Source organism: Hyla sarda, chromosome 1 (genome assembly GCF_029499605.1).
Source record: "Hyla sarda isolate aHylSar1 chromosome 1, aHylSar1.hap1, whole genome shotgun sequence".
Taxonomy (NCBI): Eukaryota; Metazoa; Chordata; class Amphibia; order Anura; family Hylidae; genus Hyla; species Hyla sarda.
The window spans coordinates 6071666-6093006 of NC_079189.1; the positions used below are offsets into that span (position 1 = coordinate 6071666).

General features: G+C 43.6%; 1 protein-coding gene across 1 annotated transcript; it reads right to left on the bottom strand.

Moving 5' to 3' along the window:
* Positions 1–210: 210 nt before the first annotated feature.
* On the bottom strand, positions 211–14379 carry INO80B (INO80 complex subunit B). The gene is made up of 5 exons (XM_056541564.1): positions 14088–14379; positions 5618–5813; positions 5422–5540; positions 3430–3590; positions 211–3345 (listed from the first exon to the last, which is right to left on the bottom strand). Exons 1-5 carry the CDS (start codon positions 14098–14100, stop codon positions 2827–2829), a joined length of 1008 nt encoding a protein of 335 aa, XP_056397539.1. The 5' UTR covers positions 14101–14379; the 3' UTR covers positions 211–2826.
* Between the last annotated feature and the right edge of the window lie 6962 nt (positions 14380–21341).

Sequence of the window (21341 nt, forward strand, 5' to 3'; positions counted from 1 at the left end):
GCTCCCAGTGCAGAGTCAGCACACTAAGGGAGGGGGAGGAGTCATCACAGTGCAGGCAAGAGGACACGCCCCCTCCCTTTGGGAAGATGGAAAAGACATTGAGCAGCTGTAATATGCAATTTTTTTTTTAAAGTTAAATTATCGATGATAGAGACATAAAAAATTATATGTACATGATCAGGATAACAGTTTTTATTTTTTATTTTTTGTGGGAACTGCCAGGTGCGCTTTTATTTTTTTCTGGCATGTGATGTGACAAAAAAGCAGCAATTTTAGACTTTTATTTCTAAGTTTATGCCGTTCACCGTACAGAATCATTAACACGGCAATACAAAATGTTTTTTTTTTTTTTTCTAAGGCGAGGTTCACATTGCCATTGTGCTCCATCCATTTCTGGGTCAACTCATTTTTTTTTTTTTGTGCCAAATGGCCCCAAAATGAGTCGGAGCACAACTCACTCCACCGGGTCATGACAGATCCCATTGACTTGAATGGGGTCTGTTGGGGATCGACATGCAGTATTTTTTTCTCTCCGCTAAACTCCTGTCATTTTGATAGAACTGCCTGACAGAGAGAATGTGAACCTAGCCTAAAATGTGAAAAGGGGTCATTTTTATTTATTTTATTAGGGGAGGGGCTTATTTACATTTGTTTAACATTTTTTTAACAAATAGTCTCACAGGGGGACTATTTATAGAATCTATTGGTTGCTTTTACTGTTCAGTGCTATGAATAGGCATAAAACATATCACCTATCCAGTGATACAGTAAGTGTTTGGCCACTGGGGACTCCACCAGTCACAAAAATTGGAGTCCCATGTCCCCCAAGCTATGTACTGCTGGGACCCCCATCAATCAAGAAAATGGGGGTCCTTATCCATCAAGCTACTGGACTATAGAATATAGCACTTTACCACTGGGACCCCACTGGGTCTAAGAAATGTGGTCCCTTGTTCCCCAAGCTATGTACTGCTGGGACTCCCATCGATAAAGAGAATGGGGGTCCTTATCCATCAAGCTAAATGGACTGTAGAAGATAGAACTTTACCTCTGGGATCTCACCGGGTCATAAGAAATTGGGTTCCTTGTCCCCAAGCAATGTACTGCTGGGACCTCTACCAATCCAGAGAAGGGGAGTTCTTTCTCCACTAAGCTACAGAACTGCAGAAATTAGCACTGCCCCACTATGGCCCCCACAAGTCACAACAGGGGTTCCTTGTCCACAGAACAGTAGAAGATAACCAAGCTCTATGTCGCAGAGACCCCCACCAGATCATGAGAATGGGGGTCCCTTGACAACCAAGCTAAGGGTCTGCAGAAGATAGCACTGTACCTCTGGTACCTCCACCAGTCACAAGAATAAGGGTCCCTTGTCCCTCAGCTATGTACTGCTAGGACCCCTAGAAATCACAGGAATAGTGGTATTTTGTCCACCAAGCTAGAGGACTGCAAAGGATAGCCAAGATCTACACCACAAAGATCCTCACCAGGCCCCTTATCCCCCAAGCTGTGTATTATTGGGACCCCCATTAATCATGAGAATGCTTGTCCACCAAGCTACAAACTGCAGAAGATATCAAAGCTCTATACCACAGGGACCCCACCTATTACAACAGGGGTGCCTTATCTACCAAGCTAAGGAACTACACAAAATAGCCAGAGACCCCCCACCAGTCAATAGAATGGTCGTATTGACAAACCGCCTGCCATGTTGTTGGAATCAACGGTTACATAAGGGCAAACATGGTGAACAGGCTTTGGATGTCCCAGAAATATCACTTGTAGGGAGAATTGAGCCTGAGCAGCTCCCACAGTTTCTTGTCCACCATCCAGACATAGGTGCCCACTTCATAGCACACCCGTCCATACAGCCTGTTTACCCACACTCAACCCAATACAGTGGGTATAGTGCGGACAAACAGGAGTAAATTGATGCGACACATAAATTGGTTTAGTAGTTGCTAAGTTGTTCTGCCTGCTCGGAGCGGCAATACGCCAATACGTGCAGACACACTGAAGCGATGAGCCAGGCCGAGAGCGCATGCGCGCATCAACTCGCACATCGCAGTGTCTGCTCATAGCGGCATATTGCCTCTCCGAGCAGGCACATGTAAAAGCAGCATACGGCGGATCCGCAGTGAAATACGTGCGGAAAATCCGCTCTTTTGAACATACCCTTAGCAGGTATTTTTCAACACTTCTTGGCTGCTGCGGGAGCAATGATTCCTCGGCTCTGGAAGGATTCCAATCCCCCCTTTGAAGTTGGAATGGGTTCAGGATATGACTTCCCTTATCTGGCCAAAGACACTGGGATGACCCAAGTTTTTCACCACTTGAAAACCCTGGTGGGCATACTGGAATACCCCGGGGTAAGTATTTTTTTCTTCTCTCTCCCACGATTTTCCTTTCTTCCCATCGTTCCTCCTGCTTTCTGTTCCCCTGTATCCTGGTCTCTATGGACCCACAGTTATAGACGGTTCTCATTGTTCCGTGGGACCCCCCCCCCTCCTATCTCCTTTTTCCAGTTGACTCTGCCTACTGTTGCATGCCCTAGTGTATTGTATTACCTTGTGTACTATGTAATTTCGCCCACTGGAACCCTTCTGGGCTTTTTTTCCTGTATGTTTTTTGTTCATGTTTATTACAAAACTTTCAATAAAAAGAGATGAACTATAAATTTTCATATGATTCCAACTCTTCCTTGGTGCGTTTATCTCTTATAATCCTGCCACAGTTGTTATAAATCCTACTTCTTTTATTTACACGGTTTGGTAATTTACATTGAGCGCCTTTGTATGTAACATGGATATTGTCCTTTTGAGGGGGTCACATGTTCCTCTCAGTCATGGTCCCAGTGCCCCCATCAGCGCTATGCCGAGTGTGGAGTGCCAGGTTCTGGTGGTAACACTCCAGACTGCACAGCGGGATGCCAGTCTTTGAACAGGAATATTTTTTAGGGTTGGAGCACCCGGGGGCACCACAGAGCTGGGGGGCGGGTAATGCAACTCGGGGCTCTGCAGGGGCGGGGTAGGGAACTCCTGCAGGGTAGGACACAGTGATGCTCTTGGCATTGTTCTGGTAGCGGATGGTGGGGCACGGTGGCTGTCGCCCTCCTCTTTTCCCAGATGTGGGTTTGGTGCCCCGAGATTTTGATGTCTTTGTCAGTCTCTCTATGGTTTGTTTCTTGCTCTCCTCAGCCTTCTTTGCCGCCTGCAATCTCCTCTTTCGAGCCTTCTCCTCCCTCTTCACCAACATCTCCTGAGACATCTCCTGTGAAGGCCGAGGGTACACAGCCGGGGGGTACAGAGGGGCTGCAGGGGTCTGCTGCTTCTGTAGTAGGGCTCGCTGTGGAGAAAAAAAGAGAGACTAGTGAATTACACAACATGGAGGAAGAAGAAGCATGGGAAGGTTCCCTACCCTCGCACTCACCTGACGAGCAGTCAGCAGCGTCTCATCGGTCTCTCTCTTCAAATCCCCATTGACATCCAACTCTCCCCTCTCAAGGGCGTCCAACCAGCGCATCTCCTCATCCTGCTCAGACACCTGAGGCCCAGTGGGGGAGGGCAGTGGATCCATGTTACTGTCCTCATCTGGAGAAACAGGGGAACCCAACATGTCACCTACCACCAAGAGGACACAGTCACATGACAGAGAAATCTATATCCTCATCTAGAGACACATGGGAACCCAACATGTCACCTATCACCAAGAGGACAGTCACATGACAGACAAATCTATATCCTCATCCAGAGACACAGAGGAACCCAACATGTCACCTACCACCAAGAGGACAGTCACATGACAGAGAAATTTATATCCTCATCCAGAGACACATAGGAACCCAACCATGTCACCTACCACCAAGAGGACACAGTCACATGACAGAGAAATCTATATCCTCATCTAGAGAGACATGGGAACCCAACATGTCACCTATCACCAAGAGGACAGTCACATGACAGAGAAATCTATATCCTCATCCAGAGACACAGAGGAACCCAACCATGTCACCTACCACCAAGAGGACACAGTCACATGACAGACAAATCTATATCCTCATCCAGAGACACAGAGGAACCCAACATGTCACCTATCACCAAGAGGACAGTCACATGACAGACAAATCTATATCCTCATCCAGAGACACAGAGGAACCCAACATGTCACCTACCACCAAGAGGACAGTCACATGACAGACAAATCTATATCCTCATCCAGAGACACATAGGAACCCAACCATGTCACCTACCACCAAGAGGACACAGTCACATGACAGAGAAATCTATATCCTCATCTAGAGAGACATGGGAACCCAACATGTCACCTATCACCAAGAGGACAGTCACATGACAGAGAAATCTATATCCTCATCTGGAGAAACAGGGGAACCCAACATGTCACCTACCACCAAGAGGACACAGTCACATGACAGACAAATCTATATCCTCATCCAGAGACACAGAGGAACCCAACATGTCACCTATCACCAAGAGGACAGTCACATGACAGACAAATCTATATCCTCATCCAGAGACACATGGGAACCCAACATGTCACCTACCACCAAGAGGACCGTCACATGACAGAAAAATCTATATCCTCATCCAGAGACAAAGAGGAACCCAACATGTCACATATCACCAAGAGGACAGTCACATGACAGACAAATCTATATCCTCATCTAGAGATACATAGTAACCCAACATGTCACCTATCACCAAGAGGACAGTCACATGACAGACAAATCTATATCCTCATCTAGAGACACAGAGGAACCCAACATGTTACATATCACCAAGAGGACAGTCACATGACAGAGAAATCTATATCCTCATCCAGAGACACAGAGGAACCCAACATGTCACATATCACCAAGAGGACACAGTCACATGACAGACAAATCTATATCCTCATCCAGAGACACATAGTAACCCAACCATGTCACCTACCACCAAGAGGACCGTCACATGACAGAAAAATCTATATCCTCATCTGGAGACACATAGTAACCCAACCATGTCACATATCACCAAGAGGACAGTCACATGACAGACAAATCTATATCCTCATCCAGAGACAAAGAGGAACCCAACATGTCACCTACCACCAAGAGGACAGTCACATGACAGACAAATCTATATCCTCATCTAGAGATACATAGTAACCCAACATGTCACATACCACCAAGAGGACAGTCACATGACAATAATCTGACCCTCATTCGTCTTCATGGCCAACATTATCTACCATCACAGACCCCCCCCCCCCCGACCACAACCACAACCACCATCATCCTTAGCCACCGACCATTATAACCCACCTAAACAATATCCAGTCAACACCCAAGACTACTGACCCTTCACTGATCCCCATTCATAAGCACTAATACTCCTGATCATCGTCCCCCCACATCTTCCTTACCCAGCCATGCCCGGTACTGCTCTATGGGGACGCCTTCCAGGGGCTCGTCATCTTCATCCACCACCATCAGCGGGGACTGAGAGCAGGACTGCTCGGGGATGACGGTAAATGTGGGCACACTGTGGGGAGAGCGGAGCCTCGTGACTGGTCAGTAGGCAGAGCGGGGACAGTGTCCAGGGTCAGCGGGGTCACTTACCTCTTCGTACCCAGCACTTGTCCCCCCAGCTTGATCTTCAGGCGGAGCTGTGGTTTGGGGGCGGCTTTAGTGTCGCTGCGGTTGTGTGCGTGGAGCGAGGTGCTGCCGCCCTCCTGGTGGTGCTTCTTCTTATGTTTCTTGTGCTTCTTGTGTTTCTTCTTGTGGAGCCCGTGTGATACCACATCATCCCCGTCCCCTGAGAGCCCAAGAAGAACATCATAGAACAGTGGTCTCCAACCTGCGGACCTCCAGATGATGCAAAACTACAACTCCCAGCATGCCCGGACAGCCAACGGCTGTCCGGGCATGCTGGGAGTTGTAGTTTTGCAACATCTGGAGGTCCGCAGGTTGGAGACCACTGTCATAGACCATAAGAACCATCATCATAATAGTGTCTGTAGGATTATAATGATCTCCTATAATAGTGTCTGTAGGATTATAATGATCTCCTATAATAGTGTCTGTAGGATTATAATGATCTCTTCCTATAATAGTGTCTGTAGGATTATAATGATCTCCTCCTATAATAGTGTCTGTAGGATTATAATGATCTCTTCCTATAATAGTGTCTGTAGGATTATAATGATCTCCTCCTATAATAGTGTCTGTAGGATTATAATGATCTCCTATAATAGGGTCTGTAGGATTATAATGATCTCCTATAATAGTGTCTGTAGGATTATAATGATCTCCTCCTATAATAGTGTCTGTAGGATTATAATGATCTCCTCCTATAATAGTGTCTGTAGGATTATAATGATCTCCTCCTATAATAGTGTCTGTAGGATTATAATGATCTTCTCCTATAATAGTGTCTGTAGGATTATAATGATCTCCTATAATAGTGTCTGTAGGATTATAATGATCTCCTATAATAGTGTCTGTAGGATTATAATGATCTCCTATAATAGTGTCTGTAGGATTATAATGATCTCCTCCTATAATAGTGTCTGTAGGATTATAATGATCTCTTCCTATAATAGTGTCTGTAGGATTATAATGATCTCCTCCTATAATAGTGTCTGTAGGATTATAATGATCTCCTATAATAGTGTCTGTAGGATTATAATGATCTCCTCCTATAATAGTGTCTGTAGGATTATAATGATCTCCTCCTATAATAGTGTCTGTAGGATTATAATGATCTCCTATAATAGTGTCTGTAGGATTATAATGATCTCCTCCTATAATAGTGTCTGTAGGATTATAATGATCTCCTATAATAGTGTCTGTAGGATTATAATGATCTCCTATAATAGTGTCTGTAGGATTATAATGATCTCCTCCTATAATAGTGTCTGTAGGATTATAATGATCTCCTATAATAGTGTCTGTAGGATTATAATGATCTCCTATAATAGTGTCTGTAGGATTATAATGATCTCCTCCTATAATAGTGTCTGTAGGGTTATAATGATCTCCTATAATAGTGTCTGTAGGATTATAATGATCTCCTCCTATAATAGTGTCTGTAGGATTATAATGATCTCCTCCTATAATAGTGTCTGTAGGATTATAATGATCTCCTATAATAGTGTCTGTAGGATTATAATGATCTCCTATAATAGTGTCTGTAGGATTATAATGATCTCCTATAATAGTGTCTGTAGGATTATAATGATCTCCTATAATAGTGTCTGTAGGATTATAATGATCTCCTATAATAGTGTCTGTAGGATTATAATGATCTCCTCCTATAATAGTGTCTGTAGGATTATAAAGATCTCCTATAATAGTGTCTGTAGGATTATAATGATCTCCTATAATAGTGTCTGTAGGATTATAATGATCTCCTATAATAGTGTCTGTAGGATTATAAAGATCTCCTATAATAGTGTCTGTAGGATTATAATGATCTCCTATAATAGTGTCTGTAGGATTATAATGATCTCCTCCTATAATAGTGTCTGTAGGATTATAAAGATCTCCTATAATAGTGTCTGTAGGATTATAATGATCTCCTATAATAGTGTCTGTAGGATTATAAAGATCTCCTATAATAGTGTCTGTAGGATTATAATGATCTCCTCCTATAATAGTGTCTGTAGGATTATAATGATCTCCTCCTATAATAGTGTCTGTAGGATTATAATGATCTCCTCCTATAATAGTGTCTGTAGGATTATAATGATCTCCTATAATAGTGTCTGTAGGATTATAATGATCTCCTATAATAGTGTCTGTAGGATTATAATGATCTCCTATAATAGTGTCTGTAGGATTATAATGATCTCCTCCTATAATAGTGTCTGTAGGATTATAATGATCTCCTCCTATAATAGTGTCTGTAGGATTATAATGATCTCCTATAATAGTGTCTGTAGGATTATAATGATATCCTCCTATAATAGTGTCTGTAGGATTATAATGATCTCCTATAATAGTGTCTGTAGGATTATAATGATCTCCTATAATAGTGTCTGTAGGATTATAATGATCTCCTCCTGTAATAGTGTCTTTAGGATTATAATGATCTCCTATAATAGTGTCTGTAGGATTATAATGATCTCCTATAATAGTGTCTGTAGGATTATAATGATCTCCTCCTGTAATAGTGTCTTTAGGATTATAATGATCTCCTATAATAGTGTCTGTAGGATTATAATGATCTCCTATAATAGTGTCTGTAGGATTATAATGATCTCCTCCTATAATAGTGTCTGTAGGATTATAATGATCTCCTCCTATAATAGTGTCTGTAGGATTATAATGATCTCCTCCTGTAATAGTGTCTGTAGGATTATAATGATCTCCTATAATAGTGTCTGTAGGATTATAATGATCTCCTATAATAGTGTCTGTAGGATTATAATGATCTCCTATAATAGTGTCTGTAGGATTATAATGATCTCCTATAATAGTGTCTGTAGGGTTATAATGATCTCCTATAATAGTGTCTGTAGGATTATAATGATCTCCTATATTAGTGTCTGTAGGATTATAATGATCTCCTCCTATAATAGTGTCTGTAGGATTATAATGATCTCCTATAATAGTGTCTGTAGGATTATAATGATCTCCTCCTATAATAGTGTCTGTAGGATTATAATGATCTCCTCCTATAATAGTTTCTGTAGGATTATAATGATCTCCTATAATAGTGTCTGTAGGATTATAATGACCTCCTATAATAGTGTCTGTAGGATTATAATGATCTCCTCCTATAATAGTGTCTGTAGGATTATAATGATCTCCTCCTGTAATAGTGTCTGTAGGATTATAATGATCTCCTATAATAGTGTCTGTAGGATTATAATGATCTCCTATAATAGGGTCTGTAGGATTATAATGATCTCCTATAATAGTGTCTGTAGGGTTATAATGATCTCCTATAATAGTGTCTGTAGGATTATAATGATCTCCTCCTATAATAGTGTCTGTAGGATTATAATGATCTCCTATAATAGTGTCTGTAGGATTATAATGATCTCCTATAATATAGTGTCTGTAGGATTATAATGATCTCCTCCTATAATAGTGTCTGTAGGATTATAATGATCTCCTATAATAGTGTCTGTAGGATTATAATGATCTCCTCCTATAATAGTGTCTGTAGGATTATAATGATCTCCTATAATAGTGTCTGTAGGATTATAATGATCTCCTATAATAGTGTCTGTAGGATTATAATGATCTCCTCCTATAATAGTGTCTGTAGGATTATAATGATCTCCTCCTATAATAGTTTCTGTAGGATTATAATGATCTCCTATAATAGTGTCTGTAGGATTATAATGACCTCCTATAATAGTGTCTGTAGGATTATAATGATCTCCTCCTATAATAGTGTCTGTAGGATTATAATGATCTCCTATAATAGTGTCTGTAGGATTATAATGATCTCCTCCTATAATAGTGTCTGTAGGATTATAATGATCTCCTCCTATAATAGTGTCTGTAGGATTATAATGATCTCCTATAATAGTGTCTGTAGGATTATAATGATCTCCTATAATAGTGTCTGTAGGATTATAATGATCTCCTATAATAGTGTCTGTAGGATTATAATGATCTCCTATAATAGTGTCTGTAGGATTATAATGATCTCCTATAATAGTGTCTGTAGGATTATAATGATCTCCTATAATAGTGTCTGTAGGATTATAATGATCTCCTATAATAGTGTCTGTAGGATTATAATGATCTCCTATAATAGTGTTTGTAGGATTATAATGACCTCCTATAATAGTGTCTGTAGGATTATAATGATCTCCTATAATAGTGTCTGTAGGATTATAATGATCTCCTCCTATAATAGTGTCTGTAGGATTATAATGATCTCCTATAATAGTGTCTGTAGGATTATAATGATCTCCTATAATAGTGTCTGTAGGATTATAATGATCTCCTATAATAGTGTCTGTAGGATTATAATGATCTCCTATAATAGTGTCTGTAGGATTATAATGATCTCCTATAATAGTGTCTGTAGGATTATAATGATCTCCTATAATAGTGTCTGTAGGATTATAATGATCTCCTATAATAGTGTCTGTAGGATTATAATGATCTCCTCCTATAATAGTGTCTGTAGGATTATAATGATCTCCTATAATAGTGTCTGTAGGATTATAATGATCTCCTATAATAGTGTCTGTAGGATTATAATGATCTCCTATAATAGTGTCTGTAGGGTTATAATGATCTCCTATAATAGTGTCTGTAGGATTATAATGACCTCCTATAATAGTGTCTGTAGGGTTATAATGATCTCCTATAATAGTGTCTGTAGGATTATAATGATCTCCTATAATAGTGTTTGTAGGATTATAATGACCTCCTATAATAGTGTCTGTAGGGTTATAATGACCTCCTATAATAGTGTCTGTAGGATTATAATGATCTCCTCCTATAATAGTGTCTGTAGGGTTATAATGATCTCCTATAATAGTGTCTGTAGGATTATAATGATCTCCTATAATAGTGTCTGTAGGATTATAATGATCTCCTATAATAGTGTCTGTAGGATTATAATGATCTCCTCCTATAATAGTGTCTGTAGGATTATAATGATCTCCTCCTATAATAGTGTCTGTAGGATTATAATGATCTCCTATAATAGTGTCTGTAGGATTATAATGATCTCCTATAATAGTGTCTGTAGGATTATAATGATCTCCTATAATAGTGTCTGTAGGATTATAATGATCTCCTATAATAGTGTCTGTAGGATTATAATGATCTCCTCCTATAATAGTGTCTGTAGGATTATAATGATCTCCTATAATAGTGTCTGTAGGATTATAATGATCTCCTCCTATAATAGTGTCTGTAGGATTATAATGATCTCCTATAATAGTGTCTGTAGGATTATAATGATCTCCTATAATAGTGTCTGTAGGATTATAATGATCTCCTATAATAGTGTCTGTAGGATTATAATGATCTCCTATAATAGTGTCTGTAGGGTTATAATGATCTCCTATAATAGTGTCTGTAGGATTATAATGATCTCCTATAATAGTGTCTGTAGGATTATAATGATCTCCTCCTATAATAGTGTCTGTAGGATTATAATGATCTCCTATAATAGTGTCTGTAGGGTTATAATGATCTCCTATAATAGTGTCTGTAGGATTATAATGATCTCCTATAATAGTGTCTGTAGGGTTATAATGATCTCCTATAATAGTGTCTGTAGGATTATAATGATCTCCTATAATAGTGTGTGTAGGATTATAATGATCTCCTCCTATAATAGTGTCTGCAGGATTATAATGATCTCCTCCTATAATAGTGTCTGTAGGATTATAATGATCTCCTATAATAGTGTCTGTAGGATTATAATGATCTCCTCCTATAATAGTGTCTGTAGGATTATAATGATCTCCTATAATAGTGTCTGTAGGATTATAATGATCTCCTATAATAGTGTCTGTAGGATTATAATGATCTCCTATAATAGTGTCTGTAGGATTATAATGATCTCCTATAATATAGTGTCTGTAGGATTATAATGATCTCCTCCTATAATAGTGTCTGTAGGATTATAATGATCTTCTCCTATAATAGTGTCTGTAGGATTATAATGATCTCCTATAATAGTGTCTGTAGGATTATAATGATCTCCTATAATAGTGTCTGTAGGATTATAATGATCTCCTATAATAGTGTCTGTAGGATTATAATGATCTCCTATAATAGTGTCTGTAGGATTATAATGATCTCCTATAATAGTGTCTGTAGGATTATAATGATCTCCTATAATATAGTGTCTGTAGGATTATAATGATCTCCTCCTATAATAGTGTCTGTAGGATTATAATGATCTTCTCCTATAATAGTGTCTGTAGGATTATAATGATCTCCTCCTATAATAGTGTCTGTAGGATTATAATGATCTCCTATAATAGTGTCTGTAGGATTATAATGATCTCCTCCTATAATAGTGTCTGTAGGATTATAATGATCTCCTCCTATAATAGTGTCTGTAGGATTATAATGATCTCCTATAATAGTGTCTGTAGGATTATAATGATCTCCTATAATAGTGTCTGTAGGATTATAATGATCTCCTCCTATAATAGTGTCTGTAGGATTATAATGATCTCCTCCTATAATAGTGTCTGTAGGATTATAATGATCTCCTATAATAGTGTCTGTAGGATTATAATGATCTCCTATAATAGTGTCTGTAGGATTATAATGATCTCCTATAATAGTGTCTGTAGGATTATAATGATCTCCTCCTATAATAGTGTCTGTAGGATTATAATGATCTCCTCCTATAATAGTGTCTGTAGGATTATAATGATCTCCTATAATAGTGTCTGTAGGATTATAATGATCTCCTCCTATAATAGTGTCTGTAGGATTATAATGATCTCCTCCTATAATAGTGTCTGTAGGATTATAATGATCTCCTCCTATAATAGTGTCTGTAGGATTATAATGATCTCCTATAATAGTGTCTGTAGGATTATAATGATCTCCTATAATAGTGTCTGTAGGATTATAATGATCTCCTCCTATAATAGTGTCTGTAGGATTATAATGATCTCCTATAATAGTGTCTGTAGGATTATAATGATCTCCTCCTATAATAGTGTCTGTAGGATTATAATGATCTCCTATAATAGTGTCTGTAGGATTATAATGATCTCCTATAATAGTGTCTGTAGGATTATAATGATCTCCTCCTATAATAGTGTCTGTAGGATTATAATGATCTCCTATAATAGTGTCTGTAGGATTATAATGATCTCCTCCTATAATAGTGTCTGTAGGATTATAATGATCTCCTCCTATAATAGTGTCTGTAGGATTATAATGATCTCCTATAATAGTGTCTGTAGGATTATAATGATCTCCTATAATAGTGTCTGTAGGATTATAATGATCTCCTATAATAGTGTCTGTAGGATTATAATGATCTCCTCCTATAATAGTGTCTGTAGGATTATAATGATCTCCTATAATAGTGTCTGTAGGATTATAATGATCTCCTCCTATAATAGTGTCTGTAGGATTATAATGATCTCCTCCTATAATAGTGTCTGTAGGATTATAATGATCTCCTATAATAGTGTCTGTAGGGTTATAATGATCTCCTATAATAGTGTCTGTAGGATTATAATGATCTCCTCCTATAATAGTGTCTGTAGGATTATAATGATCTCCTCCTATAATAGTGTCTGTAGGATTATAATGATATCCTATAATAGTGTCTGTAGGATTATAATGATCTCCTCCTATAATAGTGTCTGTAGGATTATAATGATATCCTATAATAGTGTCTGTAGGATTATAATGATCTCCTATAATAGTGTCTGTAGGATTATAATGATCTCCTATAATAGTGTCTGTAGGATTATAATGATCTCCTATAATAGTGTCTGTAGGATTATAATGATCTCCTATAATAGTGTCTGTAGGATTATAATGATCTCCTATAATAGTGTCTGTAGGATTATAATGATCTCCTATAATAGTGTCTGTAGGATTATAATGATCTCCTCCTATAATAGTGTCTGTAGGATTATAATGATCTCCTATAATAGTGTCTGTAGGATTATAATGATCTCCTATAATAGTGTCTGTAGGATTATAATGATCTCCTCCTATAATAGTGTCTGTAGGATTATAATGATCTCCTCCTATAATAGTGTCTGTAGGATTATAATGATCTCCTATAATAGTGTCTGTAGGATTATAATGATCTCCTATAATAGTGTCTGTAGGATTATAATGATCTCCTCCTATAATAGTGTCTGTAGGATTATAATGATCTCCTATAATAGTGTCTGTAGGATTATAATGATCTCCTATAATAGTGTCTGTAGGATTATAATGATCTCCTATAATAGTGTCTGTAGGATTATAATGATCTCCTATAATAGTGTCTGTAGGATTATAATGATCTCCTCCTATAATAGTGTCTGTAGGATTATAATGATCTCCTCCTATAATAGTGTCTGTAGGATTATAATGATCTCCTATAATAGTCCCGGTACCATTATAAGTCTCCTACCTGTCTCCTCCATCTTTCCGGAAGTCGTTATGACCGGGATCTCAGCGCTTCCGGTCCGGTTCTCTCCATAAACTTCCCGACCATCACCTGAACAGGAACTGAACTCGGGTCTATTGTTTCCAGGGGAAGACAATAAGTGCGCGCACAGGAGATTCACGGCTCCATGTATGTGGGGGAAGGTACTACGGCAACAGCAGAGGGACAAACATCTTCACACAGCCAACTGCAGAGTATCCCACCTCTACCACCTCACACAGCCAACTGCAGAGTATCCCACCTCTACCACCTCACACAGCCAACTGCAGAGTATCCCACCTCTACCACCTCACACAGCCAACTGCAGAGTATCCCTCCTCTACCACCTCACACAGCCAACTGCAGAGTATCCCTCCTCTACCACCTCACACAGCCAACTGCAGAGTATCCCTCCTCTACCACCTCACACAGCCAACTGCAGAGTATCCCTCCTCTACCACCTCACACAGCCAACTGCAGAGTATCCCTCCTCTACCACCTCACACAGCCAACCGCAGAGTATCCCACCTCTACCACCTCACACAGCCAACCGCAAAGTATCCCTCCTCTACCACCTCACACAGCCAACCGCAGAGTATCCCTCCTCTACCACCTCACACAGCCAACTGCAGAGTATCCCTCCTCTACCACCTCACACAGCCAACTGCAGAGTATCCCACCTCTACCACCTCACACAGCCAACTGCAGAGTATCCCTCCTCTACCACCTCACACAGCCAACCGCAGAGTATCCCTCCTCTACCACCTCACACAGCCAACTGCAGAGTATCCCTCCTCTACCACCTCACACAGCCAACTGCAGAGTATCCCACCTCTACCACCTCACACAGCCAACTGCAGAGTATCCCTCCTCTACCACCTCACACAGCCAACTGCAGAGTATCCCTCCTCTACCACCTCACACAGCCAACTGCAGAGTATCCCTCCTCTACCACCTCACACAGCCAACTGCAGAGTATCCCTCCTCTACCACCTCACACAGCCAACTGCAGAGTATCCCTCCTCTACCACCTCACACAGCCAACTGCAGAGTATCCCACCTCTACCACCTCACACAGCCAACTGCAGAGTATCCCTCCTCTACCACCTCACACAGCCAACTGCAGAGTATCCCACCTCTACCACCTCACACAGCCAACCGCAGAGTATCCCACCTCTACCACCTCACACAGCCAACTGCAGAGTATCCCTCCTCTACCACCTCACACAGCCAACTGCAGAGTATCCCTCCTCTACCACCTCACACAGCCAACCGCAGAGCATCCCTCCTCTACCACCTCACACAGCCAACCGCAGAGCATCCCACCTCTACCACCTCACACAGCCAACCGCAGAGTATCCCTCCTCTACCACCTCACACAGCCAACTGCAGAGTATCCCTCCTCTACCACCTCACACAGCCAACTGCAGAGTATCCCTCCTCTACCGCCTCACACAGCCAACTGCAGAGTATTCCTCCTCCACCACCTCACACAGCCAACTGCAGAGTATTCCTCCTCCACCACCTCACACAGCCAACTGCAGAGTATTCCTCCTCCACCACCTCACACAGCCAACTGCAGAGTATTCCTCCTCCACCACCTCACACAGCCAACTGCAGAGTATTCCTCCTCCACCACCTCACACAGCCAACTGCAGAGTATCCCTCCTCTACCACCTCACACAGCCAACTGCAGAGTATCCCTCCTCCACCACCTCACACAGCCAACTGCAGAGTATTCCTCCTCCACCACCTCACACAGCCAACTGCAGAGTATCCCTCCTCTACCACCTCACACAGCCAACTGCAGAGTATTCCTCCTCTACCACCTCACACAGCCAACTGCAGAGTATTCCTCCTCCACCACCTCACACAGCCAACTGCAGAGTATTCCTCCTCCACCACCTCACACACCGTCTGCAGAGTATCCCTTCTCTACCACCTCACACACACCGTCTGCAGAGTATTCCTCCTCCTCCATACACCAGTAGCCTGCAGAGTATTCCTCCTCCACACACCCTGTCGCATGCAGAGTATTCCTCCTGCTCCACACAAACCAGTCACCTGCAGAGTATTCCTCCTCCTCCACACACACCAGTCACCTGCAGAGTATTCCTCCTCCTCCACACTCACCAATCACCTGCAGATTATTCCTCCTCCTCCACACACACCAGTCACTTGCAGAGTATTCCTCCTCCTCCACACACACCAATCACCTGCAGATTATTCCTCCTCCTCCACACACACCAGTCACCTGCAGATTATTCCTCCTCCACATACCAGTCACCTGCAGAATATTCTTGCTCCAGCCACCTGCAGAGTATTCCTCCTCCTCCACACTCACCAGCCACCTGCAGAGTATTCCTCCTCCTCCACACACACCAGCCACCTGCAGAGTATTCCTCCTCCACACACACCAGCCACCTGCAGAGTATTCCTCCTCCACGCACACCTGCAGAGTATTCCTCCTCCACCAGTCACCTACAGAGTATTCCTCCTCCTCCTTCACACACGTCCTCTGCAGAGTATTCTCCTACTCCACACACCAGTCACCTGCAGAGTATTCCTCCTCCAGCACACATCACCTGCAGAGTATTCCTCCTCCAACACACACCAGTCACCTGCAGAGTATTCCTCCTCCACATACCAGTCACCTGCAGAATATTCTTGCTCCAGCCACCTGCAGAGTATTCCTCCTCCTCCACACTCACCAGCCACCTGCAGAGTATTCCTCCTCCTCCACACACACCAGTCACCTGCAGAGTATTCCTCCTCCAACACACACCAGTCACCTGCAGAGTATTCCTCCTCCATACACCCAGTCACCTGCAGAGTATTCCTCCTCCACACACCAGTCACCTGCAGAGTATTCCTCCTCCAACACACACCAGTCACCTGCAGAGTATTCCTCCTCCTCCACACACCAGTCACCTGCAGAGTATTCCTCCTCCTCCAACACACACCTGTAACCTGCAGAGTATTCCTCCTCCTTACACACAGTATAATCACACCCTGCAGACTATTCCTCCTGTTTCTGCTCATAACAGTACATGACTCATCCTCCCTCTCCCATCTGTTGCTCCTCTCTCTCTCTTCTCTCCCATCTGTTCTCCTCCTGATCCTCCCACAGCCACATAGAACTACAGGAGTCCGACTGTCTACCCCAAACTACACCCCCTGACCCCAGGCTACACCCCCTGACCCCAGGCTACACCCCCTGACCCCAGACTACACCCCCTGACCCAAGGCTACACCCCCTGACCCCAGACTACACCCCCTGACCCAAGGCTACACACCCTACTACAGCTCCTGACCACAGACTACACCCCTTGACCACACCCCCTGACCACAGACTACACCCCCTGACCACAGACTACACCCCTGACCCACAGACTACACCCCCTGACCACAGACTACACCCCCTGACCCAAGGCTACACACCCTACTACAGCTTCTGACCACAGACTACACCCTTGACCACAGCTCCTAACCATAGACTACACCCCCTGACCACAGTCTTCACCCCCTGACCACAGTCTTCACCCCCTGACCCAAGGCTACACCCCCTGACCACAGTCTTCACCCCCTGACCACAGTCTTCACCCCCTGACCACAGTCTACAACCCCTGCCCCAAGGCTACACCCCCTGACCACAGTCTACAACCCCTGACCAGTCTACACCCTCTAACCCCAGACTAAACCCCCTGACCACAGACTAGACCCCTTGACCACAGTCTACATCCTCTAACCCCAGACTACACCCCCTGACCACAGTCTACACCCCCTGACCACAGTCTACACCCCCTGACCACAGGCTACACCCCCTTACTTCAGACTACACCCCCTGACCACAGTCTACACCCCCTGATCATAGTCTACTGTGATAGCCTGGGGTGTAGGGTATATGGGCTGTAGCTGTGCGGTAATTGAAGGGTGTCTGATTAACCCTTTCTATTCGTGACGCCAGGGTGGGGGCTCCTCTGCAATGCTTGACCTACCACCACTCTTCCCAAGAGCGATAGGGAGTTATGAAATAATTGAAGGTCCAAAGAGTTTGCTGAAAACAGTCGGAACTTTTACTGAAGATTTTATGCAAGCTTCATAACCGAAACAGTCTCTATACAGGCAAAGTCTCTTAGAGATTGACAGTGGTTGGGACCTTAAACGTTTTAGAGTCCTTAGACTGATATGCTCTGTTCCGCTGGATTTAGTTGAGGTCCTGCAGTCACGCTAGCTTTAGCGGGGATTTAGTTTAGGACTCACGGTTTAATTGAGGCTGAGGCCAGCAGGTTTCTGGCCTAGCTTGTCTTTGAAAGTTGCGCAGATCCGTCCTGCTAGTCCGGCATCCACGAGAGCAGCAACCCAAGAGAGCGATCATTGGCTACAGCTCCCTTATATGGGCAGGGGCTGGACTTAAGCTGATTGGTCCAGTACGTCTGTCAATCATCTTTACGAAGGGTTATGGGTAAACATGTGACCCAAGGACCTCCAAAGGTCCTCCAACATACCATAGAGGAATTAACATAGGTCCTGCGACGCTAACAAGGTAAGTATACTAATATGCATTATATTAAATATATACATTATTAATTATGTACACATAAACATTATAAAATTAGAGAAGGAGGAGGCGACTAGGGGCTGTCCCACCTGGGGGACCCTACCTGAACGTAGTAACTCTGACTTTGGGGACCACCATACAAGGTCCGGTATGCAATATGGTTCCGGGACACCACACTACACCCCCTGACCACAGAATACACCCCCTGACCACAGAATACACCCCCTGACCACAGAATACACCCCCTGACCACAGTCTACACCCCCTGACCACAGTCTACACCCCCTGACCACAGTCTACACCCCCTGACCACAGTCTACACCCCCTGACCACAGTCTACACCCCCTGACCACAGTCTACACCCCCTGATCACAGTCTACACCCCCTGATCACAGTCTACACCCCCTGATCACAGTCTACACCCCCTGATCACAGTCTACACCCCCTGATCACAGTCTACACCCCCTGATCACAGTCTACACCCCCTGATCACAGTCTACACCCCCTGATCACAGTCTACACCCCCTGATCACAGTCTACACCCCCTGATCACAGTCTACACCCCCTGATCACAGTCTACACCCCCTGATCACAGTCTACACCCCCTGATCACAGTCTACACCCCCTGATCACAGTCTACACCCCCTGATCACAGTCTACACCCCCTGATCACAGTCTACACCCCCTGATCACAGTCTACACCCCCTGATCACAGTCTACACCCCCTGATCACAGTCTACACCCCCTGATCAGTCTACACCCACCTGATCACAGTCTACACCCACCTGATCACAGTCTACACCCCCTGATCACAGTCTACACCCCCTGATCACAGTCTACACCCCCTGATCACAGTCTACACCCCCTGATCACAGTCTACACCCCCTGATCACAGTCTACACCCCCTGATCACAGTCTACACCCCCTGATCACAGTCTACACCCCCTGATCACAGTCTACACCCCCTGATCACAGTCTACACCCCCTGATCACAGTCTACACCCCCTGATCACAGTCTACACCCCCTGATCACAGTCTACACCCCCTGATCACAGTCTACACCCCCTGATCACAGTCTACACCCCCTGATCACAGTCTACACCCCCTGATCACAGTCTACACCCCCTGATCACAGTCTACACCCCCTGATCACAGTCTACACCCCCTGATCACAGTCTACACCCCCTGATCACAGTCTACACCCCCTGATCACAGACTACACCTCCTGACCACAGTCTACACCCCCTGACCACAGACTACACCCCCCTGACCATAGTCTACACTCCCTGACTTCAGACTACACCTCCTGACCACGGTCTACACCCCCTGACCACGGTCTATCCCCCCCTGACCACGGTCTACCCCCCCCTGACCACGGTCTACCCCCCCCTGACCACGGTCTACCCCCCCCCCCCCTGACCACGGTCTACCCCCCCCCCCTGACCACGGTCTACCCCCCCCCCCTGACCACGGTCTACCCCCCCCCCCCCTGACCACGGTCTACACCCCCTGACCACGGTCTACACCCCCTGACCACGGTCTACACCCCCTGACCACGGTCTACACCCCCTGACCACGGTCTACACACCCTGACCACGGTCTACACCCCCTGACTCCAGACTACACCTCCTGATCAGTCTTCACCCCCTGACCACAGTCTACACCCCCTGACTCCAGACTACACCTCCTGATCAGTCTACACCCCCTGACTCCAGACTACAGCTTCGGACTCAAGACTACACCACTTGACCACATACTAGGTCACTTGATTCCAGACTAAACTTTCTGAACCTAGACTACACCCTTTGGCTACAGACTATGCCCCTTGACTCCACACTACAACCCCTGACCAACAATTGCATCCCCCTGACCACATTCAGCAAATGGCTGTCTGGGCATGTCCAGGCATGCTGGGAGTTGAAGTTTTGCATGCAACATTGGGAAAGGCCACCAGTTTGAGACCCCTGCCCTATGACCACAGACTACATCCCTTAACCACAGACTGCACCCCCTAACCACAAACTACACCTCCAGACTACACCCCTCTGACCCCAGACTACACCCCTCTGACCACAAATCCCATTCCCTGACTCCAGACCCCACCCCTCTGAATACATTCTATAACCTCTTACTCCACACCGCACCCCATGACCACAAACCAACCCCATGACCACAAACCAACCCCATGACCACAGACCACACCCCACTGACCACAGACCACACCCACTGACTTCAGACTACACCTGTGACCACAGACTGCTCCCCTGACCGCAGACTACACACTGTCTACTATGTGAACATTATTATTGTGGTGCTACTGCTGTGTAGACCCCGTAGGGTGATTATTGAATGGGTACTACTATGTGGATGTTAGTACTGTGCTTGTACTGCTGTATTAACATCCTGTAGAGTGATTATTGTATGGACACTATGTGGTTTTGTGCTGGTACTGCTGTATGGACTCTGGGGTAATTATTGTATGGATATTACTATATGGATATTATTACTGTCTGGTACTGCTGTATGGACCTTGTAGAGTGATTATTGTATGGACATTACTATGTGGGTAGTATTACTGTTCTGGTACTGCTGTATGGACTCTTGTGGGGTAATTATTGTATGGATATTACTATATGGATATTATTAACTGTTCTGGTACTGCTGTATGGACTTCTGTG

Bases quoted from the DNA above. Each gene is read 5' to 3' on its own strand.
- INO80B (XM_056541564.1), bottom strand. The intron at 5,541-5,617 runs GTAAGTGACCCC...CTCTCCCCACAG, and splicing joins CAAGTGCTGGGTACGAAGAG to TGTGCCCACATTTACCGTCA. The intron at 3,591-5,421 runs GTAAGGAAGATG...CTGTTTCTCCAG, and splicing joins GCAGTACCGGGCATGGCTGG to ATGAGGACAGTAACATGGAT.